The following is a 25,756-nucleotide window of genomic DNA, read 5'->3' as shown; positions in this document are numbered from 1 at the left end:
TGTGATTTGCTCAAACCAGATTTTTCCTTTTGAGGAGTAGTGGGAGTCGGAGTAGGATCAGAAGATGGGCAACTGATACTTGTCATAATAAAAGAAGTATGAGCAGGAGGAGTCAGAGTTCTTTGTGGTTTTTTTTTCCCTTGGCCTGTGACTTTGGGCAAGTTTCATCTCTTTTGACTGCAAGTTTCCTAATTCTTGAAATGGTCTGGATATATAAAATCCCTCGCAGCTGTAAAATCCCATGCCTCATATGTGAAATGATTTCTTTGATCCTGCCATCTGTGGGACGGCGTCTTGTGTGCGTGCAGTGGGAGCGAGCTTGTGGTTCTGGCCTCCTTGGTGCCAGTCTGTAGCCCAGTGAGCGATCAGCCCGCGTGGATACCATGCACTGCCTTTGGAAAATGCCACCACCACCTTGCCACCATTGGAGAATTGGGGCTCTCTGCAGGTGTATTTGTAATATGGAAAGAGCCCTTGGGTATTTCACTGCCAAATTATTTAGAGATAACTCTACTACTGTTCTCTTGAGGAGCCTCAAGTTTTATGGATACTTGCCTTGAAGAGGACCCTAAGGGCTAAGTGGGAGGAAAGGAACAGTCTTTGGCCTTTTAAGACAATTTCCTGGATAGTCTGTAGAGCTCACACAATGAAGGGGAGAAGCAGCAACACCGCACTACTAGAGCTTTCACAGGGAGACCCACCTGCTGTGGCCTTTATAACACTGTGGCTTTGACATTAGGGAGCCCCTTGTTCCCAGATGTGTATTTCAGTAACCTAGGGCTCTGTATAAACATACATGAAAATGGGTTTTTCAGATACCTTGCTCAGAAATCATTGGCTCTGGTATGGCACTCCTTCAGGTTCTCTGTTGAGAAGGGAATTTGAACTGTGATTCAGTTCTCACTTCCTGCCCTTCTGGCGTGAGCCCAGCTCAGGGGCCTTTCTGCTGTCGTTCACCCTGCAAGGCTATATTGCCTCAGAGGAAAGTGTCTAAGATTCCGCCTCCACTTGCTTTCCTGTTGCTGAGTGGGAGGTACATGGAACAATGTCTGCCCTCTCCTTGAAGAAAATTGCTTTGTGATTTTCTCTGGCATGAGCTTGGTCATCAGCTTGGTCTGGACTTTTATCCCAGGCCGATTTTTACAAAACTTTGTGAATTGAAAAAGAACTTGAAACAAAAGAGCCGAAGCCCATGGAAGTGCTTTTATGCTATTTGTTGTGCCTCCAAAGTTTTGAAGGGTTTAGTGTTTTCAGAAGCTGAAATGTGAAAAGAGTGACAGTTTGCCCTTGTGCAGTCCTTGGAAGAAGACGACTTGAGCATAGATGTGCACCTCTGGGTCATGTTAAATATCCTCATTTACTTAGAATAGACGTTCCTTGAGAGTATGGAATATACCTTTTTTAAAAATGTTGTCTATAAGAAAATCTTTTATGTTTTTTATTAAAGTATAGTTGCTGTGCAATATTATATAAGTTACAGGTATATAATTTTGTGATTCACAATTTTTAAAGGTTATATTCCATTTATAGTTATTATAAAATATTGGCTACATTCCCTGTGTTGTCCTTTATATCCTTGTAGCTTACTTTATACCTAATAGTTTGTACCTCTCCATCCCTATATTACCCCCCTTTCCTCCCCTTTCCTCACTGGTAACCACTAGTTTGGGCTTCCCTGGTGGCTCAGTGGTGAAGAATCCACTTGCCAATACAGGAGGCATGGGTTCAATCCATGGGTCGGGAAGGTTCCCTGGAGAAGGAAATGACAACCCACTCGAATATTCTTGCCTGGGAAATCCCATGGACAGAGGTGCCTGGCAGGCTACATTCCGTGAGGTCGCAAAAGAGTTGGACACGAATTAGCAACTAAACAACGAACCAGTGATTTCTTGTCTATATCTGTGAGTCTGCTTCTTTTTTGTTATATTCTCTAGTCTGTTGTCATTTTTAGATCCCACGTACAGTGATAGCATATAGTATTTGTATTTGCCTGACTTTCTTCACTTAAACATAGAGGGTATGGAATGTATCTTTGGAGTTGGTCCCTGATGGTGAGTTGTGTCGAAAGTGAAAGTGAAGTTGCTCAGACTCTTTGCGACCCCATGGACCCCAGGCTCCTCCGTCCATGGGATTTTCTAGGCAAGAGTACTGGAGTGGGTTGTCTTTTCCTTCTCCAGGGAACTTTCTGACCCAGGGATCGAACCCAGGTCTCCCGATTGTAGACAGACTCTTTACCGTCTGAGCCACCAGGGGAGTAGTATCTAAGTCAGTGATAAAAACTAGCAATCCAGAAGACCCCCATGTTTTGATCTCCTTGGCTGCTCATTCCCCTGGGGGGTGGTTATGAACATTGCCTTGTCCGTTCGTGCCACAGATTTTCTGAAGAGAAAAATAACAGTGTCATAGAAGAAACTACATGTTGCGAAGACTGTGAATAGAGGTTGAGCGTGAGGTGGTTTGGTCTGGCCTCCTTTTAGAGTAGTGATTGATTAATGCGGTCTGTGTTGCTGTTTCTTCCAGAGCTGACCTGTCCTGGACGCAGCATAACTAACGAAGCTGCTGCAGGATGAGAAGATGGCAGCGCGGCTGCTCGCACCACCAGGCCCTGATAGTTTCAAGCCTTTCACCCCTGAGTCACTGGCAAACATCGAGAGGCGCATCGCCGAGAGCAAGCTCAAGAAGCCACCCAAGGCCGATGGCAGTCATCGGGAGGACGATGAGGACAGCAAGCCCAAGCCAAACAGTGACCTGGAGGCAGGGAAGAGTTTGCCTTTCATCTATGGGGACATCCCACAAGGCTTGGTCGCGGTTCCCCTGGAGGACTTTGACCCATACTATTTGACGCAGAAAGTGAGTTGGAGGAGAAGGAGCAGCAGCTTCAGATCCCCTTTTCCTAACAGGCTTAGGGGAGATGGGGAGAAAGAGTTGTGTCTCTTTGCCAGAGTTTGGATAAGTAGTTAAACTTTTGTTTCAGTTCCGGTTTATGGGAGTTCTTTTTTGTTTTAATTGCTACCAAGAGTCATTTGTGGGTCTTGGCACTTCTCAGTCTGTTAATAAGACTTCTGTTTTTGGCTCCATGTCAAATCAGAAAAAGATTTATTTAAAAAAAAAGGGGGGGTTACATAAATGAAATGGGGACTGTTTGATATAGTGCAAGAAAAATTGGCATACTGAGAGATGGTACAGCCCTGTAGAATCTTGCTCACACACACATTCAGAATCCTATCTTTAAATATAAAAATGATATTGCAGTATCGACAGAGCCTATTGTTAATGTAATAGAGATGAATTTGTACTCTAACCTCGCCTCCTTTGTGACATTAGATCATAACCACCGGGGACAGGAATAGAATAGAGTAAACCAAACTGGGCCAGTGAGAAGGCCAGGTCTTTGGCCTTGTTACACGTTGTCTGAGTTCCACCAGCACTGATTCTTAACATGAGAATCAGTTCTGTTATTCCTGCTAGCAGGGAATGTGAGTGAAAGAAATACTGATCTTCATTTGGCCAAGAGTTACAAATTTCCCTAACATATTTGACCAAACTTTGGGTTTCTTTTTTTTTTGGGGGGGGGGGTTTCTTTCTCATGATTATCTTTTGAAACTAAGCAACAAGTGAAGAAGCAAAGCCCCCAGTTAATCCAAAAGCCAAGTAGTTAGCCATAAATGCTAAAGGCTGACATCAGATAGCATGTTAGAGATCCCTCATTTGACAGGTGTCATTGAAAGAATTAAATCCATAGGTGTTTCCAGATGAAGGGGAAAAGGACTTTGTGTAATTATATATTTACAAATATAAAGCTTAACTGCCTTTTTTAACCAAACTGCCTTCTAAACTGACCTTAACTAAAATTGCCTTTCAGTCTCAGTTTGGGAAGAAATTTCTGTTTCTTTGTCTTAACAACTGGCCAGAAGTAAGACTCGAGGTGAACAGATCTCTTGATTAAGCTGTAGTTGTGGAGGCATCTTAGTTCCGAGTGGCAAAAACAGTTGAGTAATTGTCTACACAAAATGACCCTTCACCTGCTCACTTCTCTTGCAGCTCAGAACAGCTATCTACTGGGAACAAAGCAGAATTGGTAGCCTATAACTTCTACTGGGAAATTTAGAAAGTTTAAGGAACAAAACATCATATGATATAAAAAAGTACTAGATTAGAAGAAATCCTTGCTCTATCATAATTCACCATGTTTATTATTTATAGTTATCTTTTTAGTATGTGTGTTTTTTAAGCTGCCACAAATAGTTCATGGTGGGGGGAAGTAGTAAATAAAGAAAAAATCTTCTCAAAACTAGTTCATGTCCTTTAGCAAGTCACTTCACCACTCTGCCTAAATGTCTCATAGACGTGGTAGAAACTGAGAGGTTGAATAAGACCTCTAAGGACTTGGTCAAGTGTCAAATTCTGGGGCTAAGTTTTCATAAAGTGTCTTTGATTTCCTTGTTTACTTCTCCCTCTTTTAAAATCTAAAGTTTTAATCTGGCCTTTGCTGAATAGGGGTAGGTGGGTGAGGAAGGAGACAAGGTTTAAATATCTGGGTTAGTGAATAAGGAAACATGGAATCTTAGGCTGTTTTCAGAAGAATATTTTGTTGATTGTAAAATTTTGAAATATTTTAAGATATATTTCCCTCCTCTTTCCTGCTCTTGCATCCATAGTCTTAGTAGAACTTTTTCAGAAAATACTCCTATGGCAATAAAGTGAAAGTCCAACTCTTTGCAACCCCATGGACTGTAGACTCCCAGACTCCCCTGACCAGGATTTTCCGGGCAAGAGTACTGGAGTGGGTTGCCATTTCCTTCTCCAGGGGATCTTGCCGACCCAGGGATTGAACCTGGGTCTCCCGCATTGCAGGCAGACACTTTACCCTCTGAGCCACCAGAGAAGCCTTATGGCAATAAACTGATAGGTAAGGCCCTTTGGACCCTGGCCTTTCAGGTGGCTAAAACCTCTTTGCTTTTATTTGAACTATTTGTTTTTCCAACTCAGATACAAATTAAATTTCGTCTTCTTAAAACTAGAGAGCTAGGTTCATTGTCAGAACCTAGTTTTCCTTGGCATGCCTTTTCCCCTGGTTCCTGCCCTGTAGACAGCCTCTTTTCATTCCCAATGCCTTAGACTTCAGTGGTGCTAACTTGGAAGTGAGGACCCAAAGACAGTGGGTCTCTGGCCCTAATGGCTACCCCTTTTTGGGTAGGCCAGATGTTAATGGCAGTCCAGTAGGGGACTGACTCTTCATGATAGGAAATCTGATTTTGGCCTTTGGCCTCACCACAGGGTAAATAGTTTATGGAAAGGATAACTTTAATTGTGTTTTTAAAATTCTTTAAAAAAAAAAAACAAAACTGAAATACACCACCATGCAGAAAAATTCTTAAAATATAAATGCTTTTATATATATATAAAATATAAATGCTTAGTTTAATGATTATTATAAAGCAAATAAACACCCATGACAAGAGAGAGCATTAGTAGCACTTCAGAGGTATTAATTTTATTTTTAAATAAGGACTTTTTCAGTTGATTAAAGAAATAGGCTTGTTTAAATTCACTTGCATATCTTCACCAGCATTACTAATACTTCTTACTAAATAGGCCTTTCACTGGGCTGGATTAGCAAGGTCTCACTTATGAGGAAGCACACTGGGAATCAACCCACAAACCAAAACATCCTGAGAGGAGAAATGACCTTAAGTAAGGACATTCTTTCTGTTTGTTTCTCAAGGGCTGCCTTAAGTAATTCTTGCAAAGTAAAATCTCTTTTCTTTGCTTAATGCTACAAATGGATTTCTTAAATTTTTTCTTTTTGGTTCTCGTTTTCTACCTCATTGATCATTTTTGGGACTCATGGAAACTGGTTTCTCATTTCCTTCTCTCTTTATTTTAGAGGATGAAAGAAAACTAGTTCCCTATTAGTAAAGTTCTGGTTTCATCCATTGTAGACTTTACAGTGTCCAGGGACACAGGGCCATGAGATATGTGTTTCCCATTTTCAAGGTACTGTTGTACAAGCTGGCACTGGTGTGAGCTGTCGTGAGTTACATGGGGCCCTGAACAGTGGTATTCATGGAACTTTTCACCTGACTTCCCCAGATGGTCCTCCACAATCCAGATCACCCTTTCCTTGAATTGTCTCAGACCTCCCGGTGCTACAACATGTTCTTCGCTTCTTGGTACTTTGTTTGGATGTCTCCGTTCTTTGACTTTCTTGTTTTTCAAGTGTTACCTGCAAATAATTGAATTTAAAGGACATTTAAACTTTTAAATGTATTTAATATTAAAAATAGGTAATATAAGGACTTTCCTGGTGATCCAGTGGTTAAGACTTCATGCTCCCACTGCAGGGGGTGCGGGTTTGATTCTTGGCTGGGAAACTGAGATCCCATAAGCCGTGTGCTGTAGCCAAAAAATAAAAATAAAATAGGTAATATGTTTCCATGGTTAAAAGTTCAGTAAAAGCTATTCAGTAAAGAAGACCTCAGTAAAAAGTCTCCCGTTTATACCCATCTCTCATCTGTGCACGTCCTGCCTCCCTGAACAGGTAAGCACTGTTAGTAGTATCTTCCAGAGTTTCTTTACACAGTATGGTGGTGGTGGTTTAGTCACTAAATCGTGTCCAACTCTTGTGACCCCATGGACTGTATGTAGCCTGCTAGGCTCCTCTGTCCATGGAATTCTCCAGGCAAGAATCCTGGAATGGGTAGCCATTTCCTTCTCCAGGGGATCTTACTGACCCAGGAATTGAACCCAGGTCTCCTGCATTGCAGGCAGATTCTTTACTGACTGAGCTATGAGGGAAGCTATTTATAACAGTATATGTACAAGCAAAAACAAACAAGTTATTTTTAGGAACTTGAACTGACATGAATGCCTTTGTTCTTGGTTTTCTTTCTGTTATTTTTTAAAGTCAATTAAAGTCTTAATTTTGTCATTTGTTTTCCCTTCTTTCATACTGTAGAATCTTAAGTTTTAACAGGGTAAATTTTCAGTTCATTTCTCCCCTTCCACACTTTCTTTAGTGAATCAAACCAAGGACTTTTTCTCTGTTGCTCCTAGTCTTTCTGTCTTCACTACAAACTATACTCTCCAATTCTTAATAATAACTTGCTGAATTTTTAAAAATTATTTATTTTCTGTATAGTGAGTGGTTAAATGACTCTTGATTTTTTTGTTTTATGAAATATTATGCAAAGTTAAAAAGAATGGGCCATGTTTGCTTATAGCAATTTGTTGAATTTTAAACGGCCTTGTATATTTCTAAGAGCTGTCTTAAGTTGGCAGCAAGAAAATCTATGGATTAAGTTGAAAGAAGGCCTTCAGAGTTAGCTTCTACTCTTTCTCCTGTTCCTGAAAACCAGTGACTGTTATGTGTATCCTTTTTGTTCAGTGGATATGCTCTCTTGTAAGAAAGTCCTATAAACAAAAATCCAAATTATAGGATTGATTATGTGCTTTTAAATAGGGTATATACCTATTGCATTAAAAAAGTACATATGGTCTCCTAAAGTTCAGTTTACCTTCAAGTTTTCATGTCTGTCTTTTCTTGCAAATTGGAGTCAACCTAGAATCATAGAAAATTAGAATATGGTGGCCTTAGACATCATCTAGTTCAGCCTCCTCATTTTATAAGTTTAATGATGTAAAATAACTTTGTCAAAAGCCAGTGCCTCCTGTCAGTTTGTTACAACGTGTTTCTAGTTTTCCACTTTTCTAATTTTTCATTAATTGACCTTCTGTCTCAGTTGGTTCGGTTCTTCTGAAACTGGACGTGCACATATGGAGATGGGCTGGGGGACCTGCTTTTTCACTCACATCCCTGATGATTCCTGTGGTGTAATAGCCCTTCTTAGCATGGGCCCTAAGAAGGCCATGCTTCTCAGGGAAAGGAGGTCTGTGTGTTAGCTCCATTGTTTTACCTTCTCAAGTGAAGGAGCTCTAAGTAGTCTGGTAGCCCTGGACAATTTGTTCAGGAGACTTGGGCTCAGTATCAGTATTGCTACCACTGTTCAGCTATACCTGTAATTTGGAGGGAATTTATTTAACCAGAGCTTCCCTGGTGGCTCAGACCATAAAGAATCTGCCTGCAATGCAGGAGACTCAGGTTCAATCCCTGGGTCAGGAAGATCCCCTGGAGAAGGGAATGGCTACCCACTCCTATATTCATGCCTGGAGAACTCCCTGGACAGAGGAGCCTGGCAGGCTACAGTCCGTAGAGTCAGACAAGACTGAGCGACTAACACACGACACTTTTACTTAACCTACGTCTTCACATTTTTTTTTACTTTCAAAGGAAAATTATCTTTCCTTTCAATTATCAATCCCCGAGCTCACCAGCAGAATGGTGCAGTGAAAAGAGTACCTACTGGGAATATAAAAACCTTCATTTTAGTTCTGCCTTTGCCCCTTGTCTGCCCTTGGCCAAATCACTTAAATTCTCTGGGCTTCAGTTTCCTTGTCTGTAATATCTGCAAGGTAAGAGTGGGCAACTAGACATACATTTTACATGTATGCCTATCATATATGTTTACTGTAGCAAGCTATTGTGTTTCCCTAGTGTCCTCCCTGCCTTCTGGTCTTCATTCCCTCCTCTTGGAATATACTCTGTCCTTTAACTTCACCTCGTGACACTCTCCCGATTCATCCAGGCCTAGCCCTGAAGCCTCTTCTTCCTAATAGCCTAACTTGATTCTTTACATTGAAACTGATTTCTCCTCCTGACACATTAAGATCTCAGCCCTGTGTTTGATAAGAAGTGGTTTTTAGGTTTAACTTCCAGTACTTTGGCCACCTGATGCGAAGAGCCAACTCACTGAAAAAGACCCTGATGCTGGGAAAGATTGAGGGCAGGGGGCAAAGGGGACAACAGAGGATGAGATGGTTGGATGGTATCACTGACTCAATGGACATGAGTTTGAGCAAACTCTGGGAGATAGTGAAGGGAAGCCTGGTGTGCTGTAGTCCATGGGGTCTCAAAGAGTCAGACATGACTGAGCGACTGAACAACAGGTTAGGTATGGCAGGGCCTCCGTTCCCAGCAATGTTGACAGTTTTCTCCTTACCTCACTAGTATTAGTGCCATCAGCTTCCTCAAATGAAGAACTGTTAAGGCTCTCACACACACAGACCCATGAGCTCCTGGCAGAAAATCCTTGCTGAATCTAGTTTCACACACTTTCAACAGGTGTGCAGAGCAGAGACAGTTAAAGGAGAGTATGTTCATTACGTGTGATTTGAAATATTGCTAATATGATATTAACATTGCCTGTTTTTGCATAATAAGCCTGCTGCTGCTGCTGCTGCTAAGTCGCTTCAGTCGTGTCCGACTCTGTGTGATCCCATAAACGGCAGCCCAACAGGCTCCCCCATCCCTGGGATTCTCCAGGCAAGAACACTGGAGTGGGTTGCCATTTCCTTCTCCAATGCATGAAAGTGAAAAGTGAAAGTGAAGTCGCTCAGTCGTGTCCGACTCCCAGCGACCCCATGGACTGCAGCCTACCAGGCTCCTCCGTCCGTGGGATTTTCCAGGCAAGACTACTGGAGTGGGGTGCCATTGTCTACTCCAATAATAAGCCTAGATGCTGCTTTCCGTTTTAAATAAAAATTAGATGTTTTAAAACTTTGTTTTAAAAAATTGTTTTGCAACAATATAAAAAAAACAAAATGTTTCCATTATTTTATTCACCAAATCAAATTGAGGCAAATGCTTGTGAGCCAGTGGCTGGAAGGCCATTATAAGGGTGATGGGTTAATGACATTCATATACAGAGTTCTTTTCTATTCTATGAGTATGATTATCTAGATGGAAAGGAACTTAAGCATTCTTAAATCACATTCCTCTTTTATAGCTTTAGTAATAGACCAGAAGTTGGGAAACCTTGTTTCTAATCCCATTTCCACTTGATTCTGGAGAATCTCCGGCATGTCACTTAACCATTCAGCATCTCAGTTTCCCTAATCTGGAAGATTAAAATTATGCTAATAACTAAGCTCCCAGGTATCCTACAGTGCTGTTGTGAAGAATATTTCTTGCCTACCCAGTACAAAACAAAACAGCCTATTGTACCAGCCCTGCTTCATTTTTCTCCATTATACACCTAGCATACGATATATTTGTTTGTTTGTTCATCCTCTTGTAAGCTCATTAGCCAGAGCAGTGTGTTCATGCCCTGTAGTAAGTGTTCAACCCGTATCTGTTAAATGAATGAGTTAGTCTTATGAGGTAATGCATATGAAAACACAATGTACTTTTCTAAGTGCTTTGACCATGAAAGGGTACATCATGGGTTTTTTTTTTCCCCAAATGAAAAGTTTTCCCATCTACCAAACTAAATGGAACTCTCCGGGGGAAAAGACCGATTACCAGCGTATCTTTTCCTTTCCTGAAGAATTAGTTTCCTTTAGGGGCTGAACAAGTAGATCAGGAAATAGGTTTCCTGATATTTTAGAGATTTTGGAGGGCTGAACTACTGTTACATGCCACCAGTCTGACCTCTCCTCTTGTAGAGCCTTAGAATGAGGAGCGATGTCATCAAGAGACCACTAGGTGATGGCCTCCACCTAGTGCTCTTCTTGATTTATTGGTCTCAAGTCTTTATTATACAAAGGATGTAATTTCCTGAATATTCTAAGTTGTTCTGTCCCGTCTTCTTTTATTGTTTGGCTGCTTTCTTGGCCGTGGGAGTTGTGCTACCCTCCCAGTATTAACTGACTCTAACGGAAATGAGAGAAACTGACGTGGAATATATATTAGTTTGGGTTGTCTCATATAAAATATGATCTGTTTATTCAGTCATTACTTCTTGAGTACTTCCTCTGTGTGAGGCCTTGGGGGTATTGGGTTCGCTTGTGGGAAACAAAGATTAATAAAGTCAGTTTTTACCCTTCTGTAGCTTATAACATAATAGTGTGTAGTGTGATATCACTTTTGATAGGGGGCCTCAGAACAGGCCTTATTTACTTCATAGTAGGAGTAATGTTTGGATTAGGGTTTGGATTTTAGAAATGAGAGATAGACTGTAACATTATAGGCAGAGAGAAGAATATGAACAAAGACTCAGAAACCAGGGCATAGGACAGTGTAAGAGAAAGTGGACTCGTCTCATTTGATTGGAATTTGGAGAGTGGGCAGTGACTCTGGGAAGGGAGTGCTGGAGCCAAGTCATGGAGAGCTTGTAATGTTAGACTGAGAAGTCTGGTCTTCACTTGTTAAGTAATAGAGAACTGCTGAAGAGTTTTGAATGGGAGTAAGGATATGTGATTCAAGTTGTGCCTTCAGGAGGTGAGTGTGACAGTGATGTGTGGTATGGACCAGAGGGAAAGAGAGCTTGGACAGAGCGGCCGGCTATGAAGTAGTGATGGTGAGGGTCTAAACAAACGATCGGGGTGGAAGTGAAAAGTGAGGGGACTCGGTGACATCAAAAGTGAGTATAAACTGAAAGGACTTTGTGATTGATTGTAGAGGCTTAAGGACATTCAGTCCTTTATCTGACAACTTGATAAATTGTAACTGAGCAATTTCTACATACCTAGGTTCTGTTCCATGCCCTTGGGAACAAAGCAGGCAAGTTCTATATACTATGCTTGGAAGGTAGTTTTTGTTGGGGAGACAGATAATAAACTGTTAAAGAAATAAAAGTTATTGCAGGTAGTGATAGGTACATTAATAAAGTTAATAGAGTCCAGGTACTTTAAAGATTGTGGTACTCTAACCTTGGTACAGAGACCTAAACTTGGAGAATCCAGAAGAATCAAGGGCTACAGTGCTGTCTTAAATAGACTTTTAGCAAGTACTAAACTTTAATCTTTGAAAGGACCTATACCATCTGAGCCACCAGGGAAGTCAAATTATAACCTTTGAAAGGACCCATACTGCAGATATTCTGAGTTGTGTAAAAGCCAGTATTGTCACCCCGTTGAGTTTGTCAATCTCAGATTTTTACATAGGTGGGAGTTCAGTAGGTTTCAGCATTCATGTGAGCTATAGGGGCACATATAGATAAACCTAGCATTTTCCCCAGAAAAGAACCTCAGGTCTTCTCTGGACCTTGTACAAGTTCTGAGTTGCAGCTCCAAAGTTCTGAGCCACATTGTGGTGTAACAGCTTTTACCTGAATTCTTGGATGTGTATTATTTTTATTAGCAAATCTCCTGAACCGTAAAATCCCACTGACTGGTAATTTTAGGAATTGGTCTCTGATAGTTCCTACAGAGCATAGGTCATGAAATAATTTTATTCTAATAAGAATTAACCTGTTGAATGGGGTATTTAATAATGACCATTTAAATGCTGAAGGATGTCTCAAGATTACAGTGATATTGATCATCTTCTCTAATTTATTAGATTTATAATTTACCAGAGTTTAAATCCCTTCTAAGTCAAGGAGAGTAAGACTGTGACATCATTGTACAGAGGGATGCTTCTCTTACTGATCGATTCCAAATTTACATGAGCTGTAAATTCTTTGTGTATAACTCTGTTTGACAGAATTCAAGATTAAGATTTCCCCATGAAATGAAATTTCTAGAGTCAACTCTGACTCTAGCAATATGTTTGATATCTGCTCTGAAGACGCAGTCATATTCCAGACACTGTGAATCTATACACTTTGGCCTGTGGAATTAAGTTTGAATAAAAAGAGTCCCCCAATTTCAGAGGATAAGGTGCCCAACCCATCTGCTTCTCAAGGTCAGTCCTGCTCCTTGTGCCTTTGACCCTGCCTGTCAACCTTCTCTGGCACTTGACTCTCAGTCATCCCCTCTCTTTTCTGTACTTTCAGTCTTCCCCTTTCAGAGTGGTTCTTCCCCTCAGCCTATAAACGTACTCAAAGCCTTCCCATCTTCATCAATCCACGCTTGACCCCATGCCCCCAGGAGGCGTAATCTGTCTTTCCACGCCACTGAAGCTTTTAAAGAGTCGCCTTTGACTTGCCCTCACCACCCACGCATCTCCCACCCACCCCTCCATCCTTGCAGCCTGACTCTCATCCTCCCCTCTTGACTGCATTCTCAGTATAAGATCCTCCGTGATCTCAAATTGCCAAATCTAATCGATATTTTTTTCAGTTCTTATCTCACTGAACCTCTTTGCTGTATTTAGCACTATTCATGACTCCCTGATTCTTGCAGCTCTTTACTTCCTTGGCCTAATTCATCTTACACCTTGGACTATTCTTTCTCTTCTTTCTCCTTCATTTCTTCCACCTTTCCCTTAAGTGTTGACATTCCCGTGGGTTCAGTCCTTGGCCTGTGTTCCTCTCACTTGGCACACTTCCTGACTGATCTCATCCATTCTCTCACTACTCTTGAGTCTATATCTCCAGCCTGGAACACTCCTTAAATATTCAGTGTCTTGCCAGGCAGCTCTATCTGGACTTCCCGTAGGCAACTCAGTGTATTCAAAATTGAACTAATTTTCTTCCCTCAAACCTACTTATTTCATCTGCTGTTTTAGTTGATGATACCACCCAAATTCTAGGTATTATTAATGCCTCTCTAGTTTTCTGTATTCCTGAGGATCACCAATATTAGGGAACTGTCAGTAGAATGTTGCACATTTTTACAAGTGAGAAAAAATTTTGGCTCAGAAACGTTAATTTACGGCTGAAATTCCCTCACCTAGTATGTGGAATCACCCAGGTTTCAGTTCCTGGGATCTGTGAATTTAGTACTCGTCTTTCTACCATGCCATGCTGTCTCTAGAGAGTGTATTGCAGGTTTTGTTTTCTGTTGTCATTTTTAGATAATTTCTGTCATTTTTAGATAATTTTGCATTGCCTCAGTATGAGGCCCTGCCTATGAGGCCTTGCTCTGCCTCAATCTAAGATATAGAAAACATAAGAAAACTTTTCAAACTAAAATTAATGAATTTTTATGAGTGGATGAGCTATAGCGTGGAAAACGTCAATTAGACACCTTGCATAAAGTTGGATATAGTAATAAGTTAGTTGATTTTAGCTACATCATCTCCTCATGACTAAGAGGTTCATTCATTCAGTCAGCAAATATGTATGAACTGTCTACCTTGTCCCAGACAGGTATTATATGACATCTGCTTGCTAAGCCAAGAAAGTCACAGTTGTTGCTCAGTTGCTTAGTCGTGTCCGACTCTTTGTGACCTCATGGAATGCAGTATGCCAGGCTTCCCTGTCCTTCACCATCTCCTGGAGCTTGCTCAAACTCATGTCCGTTGAGTCAGTGATGCCCTCCAACCATCTCGTCCTCTGTCGTCCCCTTGTTCTCCCGCCTTCAGTCTTTCCCAGCATCAGTCTTTTCTAACGAGTTGGCTCTTCTCATCAGGTGGCCAAACTATTGGAGCTTCAGCTTTAGCATCAGTCCTTCTAATGAATATTCAGGATTGATTTCCTTTAGGATTGACTGGTTTGATCTCCTTGCAGTCCAAGGGACTCTCAAGAGTCTTCGACACCACAGCTAAAAAGCATCAATTCTTTGGCACTCAGCCTTCTTTATGGTCCAACTATCACATGCATACATGACTACTGGCAAAACCATAGCTTTGACTAGACAGACCTTTGTCAGCTAAGTAATGTTTCTGCTTTTTAATATGCTGTCTAGGTTTGTTATAGCTTTTCTTCCAAGGAGCAGGCGTCTTTTAATTTTGTGGCTGCAGCCACCATCTGCAGTGATTTTGGAGCCCAAGAAAATAAAGTCTCTCACTGTTTCCATTGTTTTCCCATCTGTTTGCCATGAAGTGATGCAACCGGATGCCATGATCTTCATTTTTTTGAATGTTGAGTTTTAAGCCAGCTTTTTCAGTCTCCCCTTTGACCTTCATCAAGAGGCATTTTATGTTGTTCTTCGCTTTCTGCCATAAGGGTGGTATCATCTGCATATCTGAGATTGTTGATATTTCTCCCAGCAATCTTGATTCCAGTTTGTGGTTCAGCCTGGCATTTCACATGATGTAATCTGCATAGAAGTTAAATAAGCAGGGTGACAATCTATAGCCTTGATGTACTCCTTTCCCAGTTTGGAACCAGTCTGTTGTTCCATGTTTGGTTCTAACTATTGCTTCTTGACCTGCATGCAGATTTCTCAGGAGGCAGGTAAGGTGGTCTGGTATTCCCATCTCTTTAAGAATTTTCCAGTTTGTTGTGATCCATACAGTCAAAGGCTTTAGTGCAGTCAATGAAACAGAAGTAGATGTTTTTCTGGAATTCCCTTGCTTTTTCTGTGATCCAGCGGATGTTGGCAATTTGATCTCTGGTTTGTCTACCTTTTTTTTTTTTTTTTGTCTACCTTTTTTAAGTCCAGCTTGAACATCTGGAAGTTCTCGGTTCACGTACTGTTGAAGCCTCGCTTGGAGAATTTTGAGCATTACTATGCTGGCATGTGAAATGAGTATAGTTTTGCATAGTTTGAACATTCTTTGGCATTGCCTTTCTTTGGGATTGGAATAAAAACTGACCTTTTCCAATCCTGTGACCACTGCTGAGTTTTCCATATTTGCTGGCATACTGAGTACAGCACTTTAACAGCCTGTAAGGATCTCGGGGTCCAATGAGGGAGATCAGTGTGTAAACAAAATGACAATACTATATTAAGTGCTATAACAGAAGTACAAAGTGTAGTGGGAACACACCAGCAGGAAGGGTAATTCTGTGTGAGAAAGTTAAATGTTGAAAAGGTGATATTTGAACTGTACCTTGAAGTATTAAAGTATGTTTAATAAACATTTCACTTGTTGGAGAAGAGAAGAAAGAGTAGTTTGGGTCTAAAGAACAGTGCATGAAAAGACAGAGAGGCGTGAACAACATTAAAGTGTTTAGAACCATGAGTTCACCGTGACTGGAGCATGGGTGTGGTCTGGTGAGCAGGAGATAATGGAGAGAGGCAGATTGGGCCCCACTGTGTACATACTCAGCAGTTTTTATTTTCTTCTGCTTCCGGAGTTCTCAGTGTGAGATAACCTGGGGCCCATTTGGAACCAGTGCGGTGTCCTGTGACTTTGGCCCTAGTGACTGCAGACTCTTGGTCTGGCTTATGCACAAGGGTCCTACTGGCCTGTGCCACGTGTGTGAATGCTAAATATGTTGAATATTAGCTCCGAGAGTCTCCTCCTGCCACCCTGCCAAGGAACAGAGGGAGCAGCAATGGTCTGTATGACCGCAAAAGCATCATCGTAATTCCATTTGTTCTGAGTCCTTATTCTGGGCCAGGCACTGTAGTCAGGACTTTTTGTGAATTTTCATTTAACCCTCATAATCTGATAAAATAGGTTACTGTCAGTCATTATCCGTATTTCATCCATAAGAAAATGGAGCCTTGGCAACTGAGTTAGTTGCCTAAAATCGTAACAACTAATAAGTAACAGAGCTGGATCTTGAATCCAGGTGGCCTCAAAGCCTCCTCACCATTCTACTCTGCAGCTTTCTAAGAGAGAGGAGAGTGAGAAGAAGTTCTAGGGTACGAGCACAGTGCAATGAAGAGAGGAGTTAGTATGCTTTACATACTAAATCCACCTTCCTCTTTAGCCTAGAGCAGCTGCAGGCTGGGGACCCCAAGAGCATAAGGGAGAAGGAGATCAACGGCAAATTTGACTGAAGGATGGTGAGGAAGGGAGGCCAGGTAGGAGGTTCCGAGCCACCCTGCCTTGGGGAGCAGGAACATGCTGGCTCAGTGCTGAAGCAGCTGCTGTTCTGCCAGTGTGTCTTCCTGTGATCAGGATGTAGGCAGGAATCGGTGTCACCTGCTCCAGATGTGGGCTGGAGGACATGGGGGTCACAAGGTCAAAGCAAATGAGAAAGTACGTGCAGAAGCACTGGGAACCAGCAAAGCCACAGAGAGACGGGATGCTGGCATCATCTTCATTGAGCTTAACTTGGGAAAATACCATACACAGCTGCTGTGATGTCTCTGGCATACGCAGGGGGCTTTCTTTTTTGTCAGAGTTAAAAAGTATTTAGTAAAAATGATTTCTTCATTGGTCTGAGGGTTGGATCAGATGACTCAGCTTGAGCAGAGCACACTGTGTTTGATTTCTTCTTTTTTTTTAATTTTTAATTTTTTTAAAATTTATTTTTGGCTATGCTGGGTCTTCGTTGCTGCACTCAGGCTCTCTCAAGTGCAAGGGCTTCTCATTGCGGTGGCTCCTCTTGTCTCGGAGCATGGCTTCTAGACACATGAGCTCAGTGGTTGTAGCTCACGGGCTTGGTTGCTCCGCAGCCTGTGGGACCTTCCCAGACCGGGGTAGAACTGGTGTCTCCCCCATTGGGAGGTGGGTTCTTAGCCACTGGACCACCAGGAAAATCCTTGTGCTTGGCTTCTTGTCTATAAAGTGAGGAGTCAGAGCTGATAAGCAGTTTTGAAGTTTTTAAAAAATTGCAGTATGACGTGATAATTAAAGAGAATAGGCTGTGGCGTTAGATTGCCTTGGTTCAGTTCTAAGTTTTGTGGTCTTGGGCAAGTTGACCTTTTTGTTGCAATTTCATTATTAGTAAAATATACCTTCTTTATCAAGTGGTTGCTATGAGACAGGTATTGTAAAAGGCATCTCAGTAGGGTTCCTTCTGCATAGTAAATGCTTAATACATGCTAAATGTTATTTCTTCAAATAGACACACAGGTGCAGTTATTAATAAGTAAGGGAAGTTAAAATATCAACATGGGATTTAAAGGCCTCTCACTCTGTTCTCAAGATAGTGAAATAGAGCCTTGGAAGAGGAGGGCTACAAATATTCATGTAGTTCAAACTGAAGTATAAGCCTAAAGGAAAAAAAATGCCTGTGTCCTAATGTCCTGCTTTTCGGTTCAGTGTTTCTAAGCTGGGTGCCAGGGCTCAGGCGCTCTGTAAATTCAGGCCACTTGCGCCTTTGCTGGAGCCTTTCCTAGGACATGTTGGGACTATAATCGTCATTTTACTTGAGGGACCCACTGAGCAGATTAGCATTAAGAAAGGCATCAGGGGAGTTCTCTGGTGGCCTAGTGGTTAGGACTGGGTGCTTTAACTGTGGAAGCCTTGGTTCAGTCAGTGGTTGAGCAACTTAGATTCTGCAAGCCATGTGGTGCAGCCCACCCCCACCCCCAAAACAGTACAGTGTGTAATTTGGGACTTCCTGGCAGTCCAGTGGTTATAACTCCATGCTTCCACTGCAGGGGGCATGGGTTCGATTCCTGGTCAGGGAACTAGATCACATAGGCCATGTGGTGTGGCCAAAAAAAATTTCCAAAATATAATAAATATATAAGTAAATAAAAGACATCAGGACTCCCTGTAACATGGTGTAGTCATTGTGACAGTACAGGTCATTTATGTCTGAACAGCTTCCTAGTCTGAGGTAGAATCTGTTTAGATTTAGCATCATGCTTTTCTTTATTAAAACAGGGAAATTTTGAAAGGACATTTATTTGTTGCCTGCTATATTGGCTGTGTAATTACTCAGAAGCGAATGCCAAATAGCTGTTGATTAGTGGACAATTGGAGAAGGCAATGGCAACCCGCTCCATTACTCTTGCCTGGAAAATCCCATGGACGGAGGAGCCTGGTGGGCTGCAAGTCCATGGGGTCACTAGGAGTCAGACACGACTGAGCGACTTCACTTTCACTTTTCACTTTCATGCATTGGAGAAGGAAATGGCAACCCACTCCAGTGTTCTTGCCTAGAGAATTCCAGGGACAGGGGAGCTTGGTGGGCTGCCATCAGTGGGGTCGCACAGAGTCGGACACGACTGAAGCGACTTAGCAGCAGCAGCAGTGGCAGTGGACAGTTGGCTACTACTGCTCACTACTGCTCTTACCACTGTTACAGCTGTTTTTCCAATCAGCTGTATTTGTATTATTGGTGGAAGAGTACCTCTCTGTGAGTGCACACTCTGAAACCATTAGGCAGAGAGGATTTGCCATTAGAAGTTACCAGAATAAAAAATGTATACTTAGGCAGGAAAGAACTAACAACTACTAAAAGTCTAATCAGCTAGTTACCTGGTTCAGAAGAGGTACAAAAATCTGGGAGAATAAGGTGTATATATATATATTAGGTTAGCAGGCAAGAATTTAAGCCTAGAGAAGTCATTTAAAGATGAGAGGATTAGGCAGCTCCAGAAGTCAAAACAGTTAGGATCGAGGGTCCAAACTCTGGCAGACTGTCATAAAGCAGTGTGGATAACAGTTATAGCAGATGGAGCCAAAGGGTATTGATTCCCACCTCCCCCTCTATAGATTAGCTCAATCACTGAGCCCCTAGGTGTTCATTAGACTCAGAAGGCCCTCAGGTGCCTGCAGGTCCCCTTTGCCCGGTGGAAATGATGACCTCTCAGGGGAGGAAGAATCTGGTTGGGTGGGGAACTGCTCTCCTGGGTCTTGTGACCCACAGCAAACCCGGGACTGGGTAATAAACTTCTAAGAAGCTTTCTGTTTGTGATGTACTGCACCCATACACTGAGTTCTCTGTAATGTCCTTTCCAATTTATGCACCCTTTATTATTTTAATGAATGGCTAAAAAAGTGAACCCAGTCCCAGAGTGAGGGTGGGGGACTGCTCACGAGTTGGCTGCATGCAGTGCTTTGGTAACTGTGTGCGTTTATTGCATTGTGTTTGCCGTGTGCTAGGATTTGTCTGGCATGAATATGAATGAGCTCGTACTTGGCCTTGCACAATGTCGCTGTTCCTTATGTAGACCCTGAAGGGAATGCCTCTTACCTGGCGTTAGCAGTGGCAAGGCTCCTCCAACGTGTGCTTCAAGCCCCACATGGCTAATTAGAAATGAAAAGCCTCTGCTTTTCAGAAGGCTCATCTTATGCCGGCATGACACATTTATTAATACTCCATGCCATAACTCGTTAAGAGCTGTTCTACCGCTGCTAATGGGCCTTGTACTCACACTCATTCAGTGGCTGTTGTTATAAACTGATATTTTCCCCTGGGCCATAAACCACAATTCAATATCAATTTCCCTTTTAACTCATTTACTTCACAAAGATCTAATTTAAGGCAGATTAGGTAAAATATTGGACTTCATGGGTACCAAGTGACCGTTGCTTAAGAAATATTCTCGTAAGAATCCAAAGCTAGCTGTCCTTCGCTCTCCTCCTGGGGCTTTAAAGGATCTGGTGTTGGAGCACAGGATTTAACAAAGGGTGACTCCCCTTTTCTGGGTTCTTACCGGCAGTTTAACAATGATTCAGTTCAGTTCAGTTCAGTCGCTCAGTCATGTCCGACTCTTTGGGACCCCATGTACTGCAGCACACCAGGCCTCCCTGTCTATCAACTCCTGGAGTTCACTCAAACTCATGTCCATTGAGTCGGTGATGCCATCCAACCAGCTCATCCTCTGTCATCCCCTACTGAGATTTAAATCAACCATGCATATGACTTTAAAATGCTTTTGTGTATATATATATTTTAAATTCAGCCCATCACCAATCCTCCTCATTCATTCTCTTTTACATAGTCACTGTTCTGCCCAGAAAAGGTAATAAAAGTAGAGGATCTAGAGTGGGAAAAAGCATCCCGTGGTACGATACTGCCATGGGACTGCCCCATGCTGCCCACTTCTCACATAAGTACAATTGTCAGGATAGTATTAAGCACTGTTGACCCCGGCCTTGACAGTTTCACTCAAAAGAGCAAAGTAACTAACTCAGGAGAGTCCACCAAGATGGAATGTGAAGGAATGAATAGAATAGTAGGCTTTCTCCTCAAAACTATGGTTTGCCCTTTGTTTTGGGAAGTGAAAATCACTCAGTCATGTCTGACTCTTTGTGACCTCATGGACTATATATAGTCCCTGGAATTCTCCAGGCCAGAATAGTGGAGTGGGTAGCCTTTCCCTTCTGCAGGGGATCTTCCCAACCCAGGGATAGAACCCAGGGATCTCCCGCATTGCAGGCGGATTCTTTATCAGCTAAGCCACAAGGGAAGCCCAGGAATACTGGAGTGGGTAGCCTATCCCTTCTCTGGGGGATCTTCCCGACCCAGGAATGGAACCAGGGTCTCCTGCATTACAGGTGGATTATTTACCAACTGAGCTACTAGGGAAGCCCTTTTACAATATTGGATGTTCTCTATATTTTCTAAATCATAGGCATATAGATGTCAGAGCTGGAAAGGACCTGGGCACACCTATCAGGCAGCGCCCTCTCTTAAGTTAGAGCTGAGGAAAATGAGATCCAGAGAGCTGTAGGGGCTTCCCCAGGTCGTACTGCCAGGTAGAGACAGGTGAAGGACAACCTGTGTGTTTTAATACCTGAGAGGTGATGTGGCTCTTCTCAAGTCCTGGTGAGCACAGGTTCCTCTGCAGCTTGTTTATCAGAATCTCTGAGGTGGGACTTGTGAACCTGTGGGTTTGTTTGTTTGTTTAAGATGATCAGATTATTCTTAAGCAACCAGTCTGTCTTAAGTCAGAACTGGTATTCTTACAAAACAGGGATTTACCAGCTTTGACCCCTGGCCCAGATCAGCTCTGCCATTTGCTTTTGTATGGCCCATGAGTTAAGATGGGTTTTCACAGGACTTGCAGAGTGGTCCAGTGGTTAGGAGGTTAGGACTCTGCATTTCCACTGCAGGAGGCGCAGGTTCAATCCCTGGTTGGGGAACTAAGATCCCGCAAGAAGCATGGCACAGCCAAAAAATAACAGAGAAGGCTTTTCACATTTTTAAGTGATTGTGCTTAGTCTGTGCTTAGTCTCTCAGTGGTGTCCTACTCTTTGTGACCCCAGGGACTATAGCCTGTCAGGCTCCTCTGTCCACGGGGACTCTCCAGGCATGAATAATGGAGTGGGTTGCCATTCCCTTCTCCAGGGGATCTTCCTAACCCAGAGATCGAACCTAGGTCTCCCACATTGCAGGCAGATTCTTTACCATCTGAGCCACCAGGGAAGCCCTTTAAGTAATTGGGGAAAAGTAAAAAAAAAAAAAAATAACAATATTCTGTGACGTATGAAAATTCTAAGAAATTAAAATTCCCTTGCCTGTAAATAAAGTTTTATTGAGCATAGTCCCTCTTACTTGTTTACATATTGTCTGTGGTTACTTTTGCAACTGCAGTGGCAGCGTTGAGTTGCTGTACCAGGGACTGTGTGGTCCATAGAGCCTGTAGTATTTGGTCTCTGACCCTTTACAAAAAAGGTTTGCTGACCCCTGATATATATTATTCTCTCAGATAAGCACTCCAAGTCCCAGTGTAAGAGGAGATTCTTAAGCTTTGAGACCGTGTGTTGGCCCAAACACCATCTTGCCTTTTGCAAAAGATGATATTTGAAAAACTGCATATAAGTTAAGCATGTGTAAATCTAATTATTTAACAATAAAGTATGCTTCATTGTAATACAGCTTGCTACTTTGAAGTATGGAGGATTCACCTTCATTTCTGGACATTTAGTGTAAACTAGAGGTTATTTCTCTTTGAGCCAAAAAAAGATCTGTTTTTATACTTGATAGAGGATATAAATACTTAGAAAGGAGCGATGGTTAAACTATTCTATATGCAGTATTCAGTATCCAAATTAATTATGAAATTTCTACTTCACACATAAAATGTCCTTAAGGAAACCTTTATTCCTGTAAAACCATCTTTTAAAAATTCACTGTAGAAATCCAGTTTTCCTCAGGAACATCAGCATCACCCTTGCCAACGCATCACTGTACTCATTTAGAATCCGAGCTCCCTCCTGGTTTTTCTTCAACCAAGGCCTGACAACGCGACTTTCCTAATGCCTTGCTTTTCTTTTCCCTCACCTCAGCCATGCAAGCATTTGTTCAGTCCTCGAGTAGCATTTATTGAGCACCTGTTCTGTGCTGCCGTGCAGGCTCTGATCCTGAGATAGGAAGATACCTTCCGCGGTTCCTCTAGACCTGTCTTTCCATCGTGGCCAGGCTAAAAGATGAGAAACTGGGGAGGTGCAGAGTTTGTTACTTTAAAAAACTCTGATGCTTATCTCCTTCTAAGGCAGGTAAGAGGTTTTATCCAGGCCCGGCCTGGTGGTTTTGGATCCTGGGACACGGACCAGCACTTCTTTCGTCGTTGCTGAGGCTTTCATGCGGTGTACCTCAGGGGCTCAGGTTTCTCATCCACCAGAGACTCCGTCCCCTCACCAGGTTCATTCCCTGTGTTACTGTCACTGAACTACTTCTCCATCTGGCAAATAGAAGCTGCAGAGAGACTCTAAACCTGGCATCATATGTTGCTCCTTGCAGCCTAACCTTTGATAGGTGGTGTCCCTCTCCTGAGCTTTTGTGAAATGCACAGAGGATAATAATCCCTCCTTCACACATACTTCATGGAAATATTATGAGGTTGAATGAGGAGGTTATTTAAAAGGTTTGACATTTTCTTGGAGGGGGTTGCTATAGAAACGCAGAGGAATACAAGTACTTCAGAGAAGAGATTTCAGGAAAGTTCAGGGCTCTTTAGTTTTTATTTTTTTTGAATTATGAAGTATGATAACACATTTACAGGAGACTTGGAAAATACAGAACAAAGTTACATATAATTCCACTATATATTACGATTATTTTTTAAGTAGGTAAATTAAGATTTTAAGTTGGAGTTTCAATATCAAACACTCAAAAATTAACAGAATGAATATACAGAGAAGTAGAAAGATATAGTAGACTTGAAAAGCACTGTGAACCAATTCAACATAATTAAGATTTATACAGTTTTCACTTAACAGGAAGATACAAATTCTATTCAAGCTCCCATAGACTGTAAACTAGGAGACACTGGAATATATTCAGGGACATAAAATAAGGTGCAAAAACTTCATGGTCTAAAGGTATTGAAATCATACAGAGACTGTTCTCTTATCATTGTAGATTATGTTAGAAATCAATATCAAAAGAAATTTGAAAATAACCCACATATTTTCAAGTGCAGTGTGACATTTACCAAGAGAGAGCTTCGACTTAGCCATCAAAAGTCTCAATAAAGTTAACTGAAAAAAACACAGAGTGATTGCAGAGAAGGAAGCAAATTTAAATTTCTCATTTAAATGAGAAATTAGTATCCAAATGAGAAATTAATATTAAAGATACTTTAAACAAAATCCCATGTATTTGGAAATTAAATGTCCATTTTTAAATGATGGTGTATCTAAGAAGCCATAATAAGGAAAATTAGGGGAAAAATTGTAATAGAATAAAAATGAAAAGAGAATTTACCAGAATTTGTTGTATGCTGCTGAAGCTGCTTAATGCAATTAAACACGTGGAGTCTTCAATAGGTATGAAAACAAATAACAGACATTAGCATAAAATTTTGTGAAATTAGAACAAAATTTGTACTATTGTTAATAATGCTGTATCACTTGTTAATTTTGTGTGTGTATGTGTGTTTTACAACATAGTATTTATTTATATTCTCAGAATTGGATTAGAAGTTTCAAGCAGGGCTCTTTGTTCCTTTGAGAGGCCACAATATGGGAGAGCCAGAGCTCGGCCCTTGGCCTCTTTCAGCCTAACCCCAAGCCTCTTGCTTTTAGGATTGTTTTCCCTGCAGTTATCAACCCCCCCGCCCCCCGCCCCGCCCCCCACCACTGCCTGGGGCAGTGCCTTCTAGTACAGGAAGGATATGATCTCAGTGCAGTCTCTCCACTGGGGCCACTTCATCGAGTATTTCCAGAATGCATATGGCTCGACACCAGCACTGCTTTTCTATTGTGGAGAACATGGCGTGACTGCCAGGAACGGAAAGAAGAGAAGAGGAGAGGACAGGAACTTTAAAGAAATCTGCCAGCCACTGTGTATTGGGAGTACTTGGGTTGAGCATTATATTGAAACTGTGGGAGGAAGTGTGAAGTTGTTTCCTGCTCTCCAAGAGCTTGAAACCTAGTAGGGGTGGAGAGTGGAGGGGAGGGTACAAAAAGAACTTGGAGAATAAGGAAAGACACAAACTATGAGTGTAATAAGAGTTCAGGAAAGGGGGAGGTCAGAGTGATTGCAAATTTATCATAAAAATGTGGGACCTTGGGCTTCCCTGGTGGTCTAGTGATTAAGTATCTGCCTGCCAGTGCAAGGGATATGGCTCGATCCCTGGTCTGGGAAGATCCCACATGCAGCAGAGCAGTTAAGCCCGTTAAGCCCGTGTGCCACAAGCACTGAGCCTGTGAGCGGCAGTTACTGAAGCCTGCGTGCTGTAGAGTCCATGCTCTGCAATGAGCAGTGAGAAGCCTGCGCACCACAATGAAAAGTAGCCCCTACTCGCCACGACTGGAGAGCACCTGTGTGCAGCAAAGAAGACCCAGCGCAGCCAAAAATAAACAAACAAGTCTTTTTTTTTTTTTTAAGTGGGACCTTGGTACCAAATTCAAAGTTAACACTGACCTCTGTGGGAAGGAAGGGGATGGAGTTGGAAAGGGCTGCGGAAAGAAACCGTATTAATAAAGTGTTATTTCCAAGGCTAACTGATGGATATAGAGATATTTGTGGTACCATTCTGTAGACTTTTTAATATGTCTTATGCCTCTCATATGGTTCATTTTTGTGGTGTTTTCATTGAGATACGTTCACATGCTAGAAAATCCACCATTTTAACGTGTACAATTCTTTGGCTTTTTATTCACTAGTTTATGAAGCCATCATCACTTTCTAATTTCAGAACATTTTCATCACCCTAAAGAGATCCACTGGCTTCCCTGGTGGCTCAGTGGTAAAGAACCCACCTGCCAGTGCAGGTGACATGAGTTTGATCCTGAGTCACAAGATCCCCTGGAGAAGGAAATGGCAACCCACTCCAGTATTCTTGCCTGGAGAATCCCATGGACAAGAGGAGCTGGTGGGCTATACAGTCCATAGGGTCACAA

The 25,756-nt window shown here is 42.0% G+C and overlaps 1 protein-coding gene across 1 annotated transcript in view; it reads left to right on the top strand.

The window, feature by feature from the left end:
• SCN8A (sodium voltage-gated channel alpha subunit 8) overlaps window positions 1-25,756 on the top strand; it is a 196,775-nt gene that overhangs the window by 69,594 nt on the left and 101,425 nt on the right. The window contains exon 2 of the mRNA XM_061416027.1: window positions 2,521-2,850. Coding sequence (XP_061272011.1) covers window positions 2,575-2,850 — 276 coding nt within the window. The 5' untranslated portion in view covers window positions 2,521-2,574. The remainder of the gene's footprint in view (window positions 1-2,520; window positions 2,851-25,756) is intronic.

This window comes from Bos javanicus, chromosome 5 (assembly GCF_032452875.1).
Source record: "Bos javanicus breed banteng chromosome 5, ARS-OSU_banteng_1.0, whole genome shotgun sequence".
NCBI lineage: Eukaryota > Metazoa > Chordata > Mammalia > Artiodactyla > Bovidae > Bos > Bos javanicus.
Note: the sequence above shows the minus strand (reverse complement) of the source record. Positions and strands in the feature narration are given on the sequence as shown.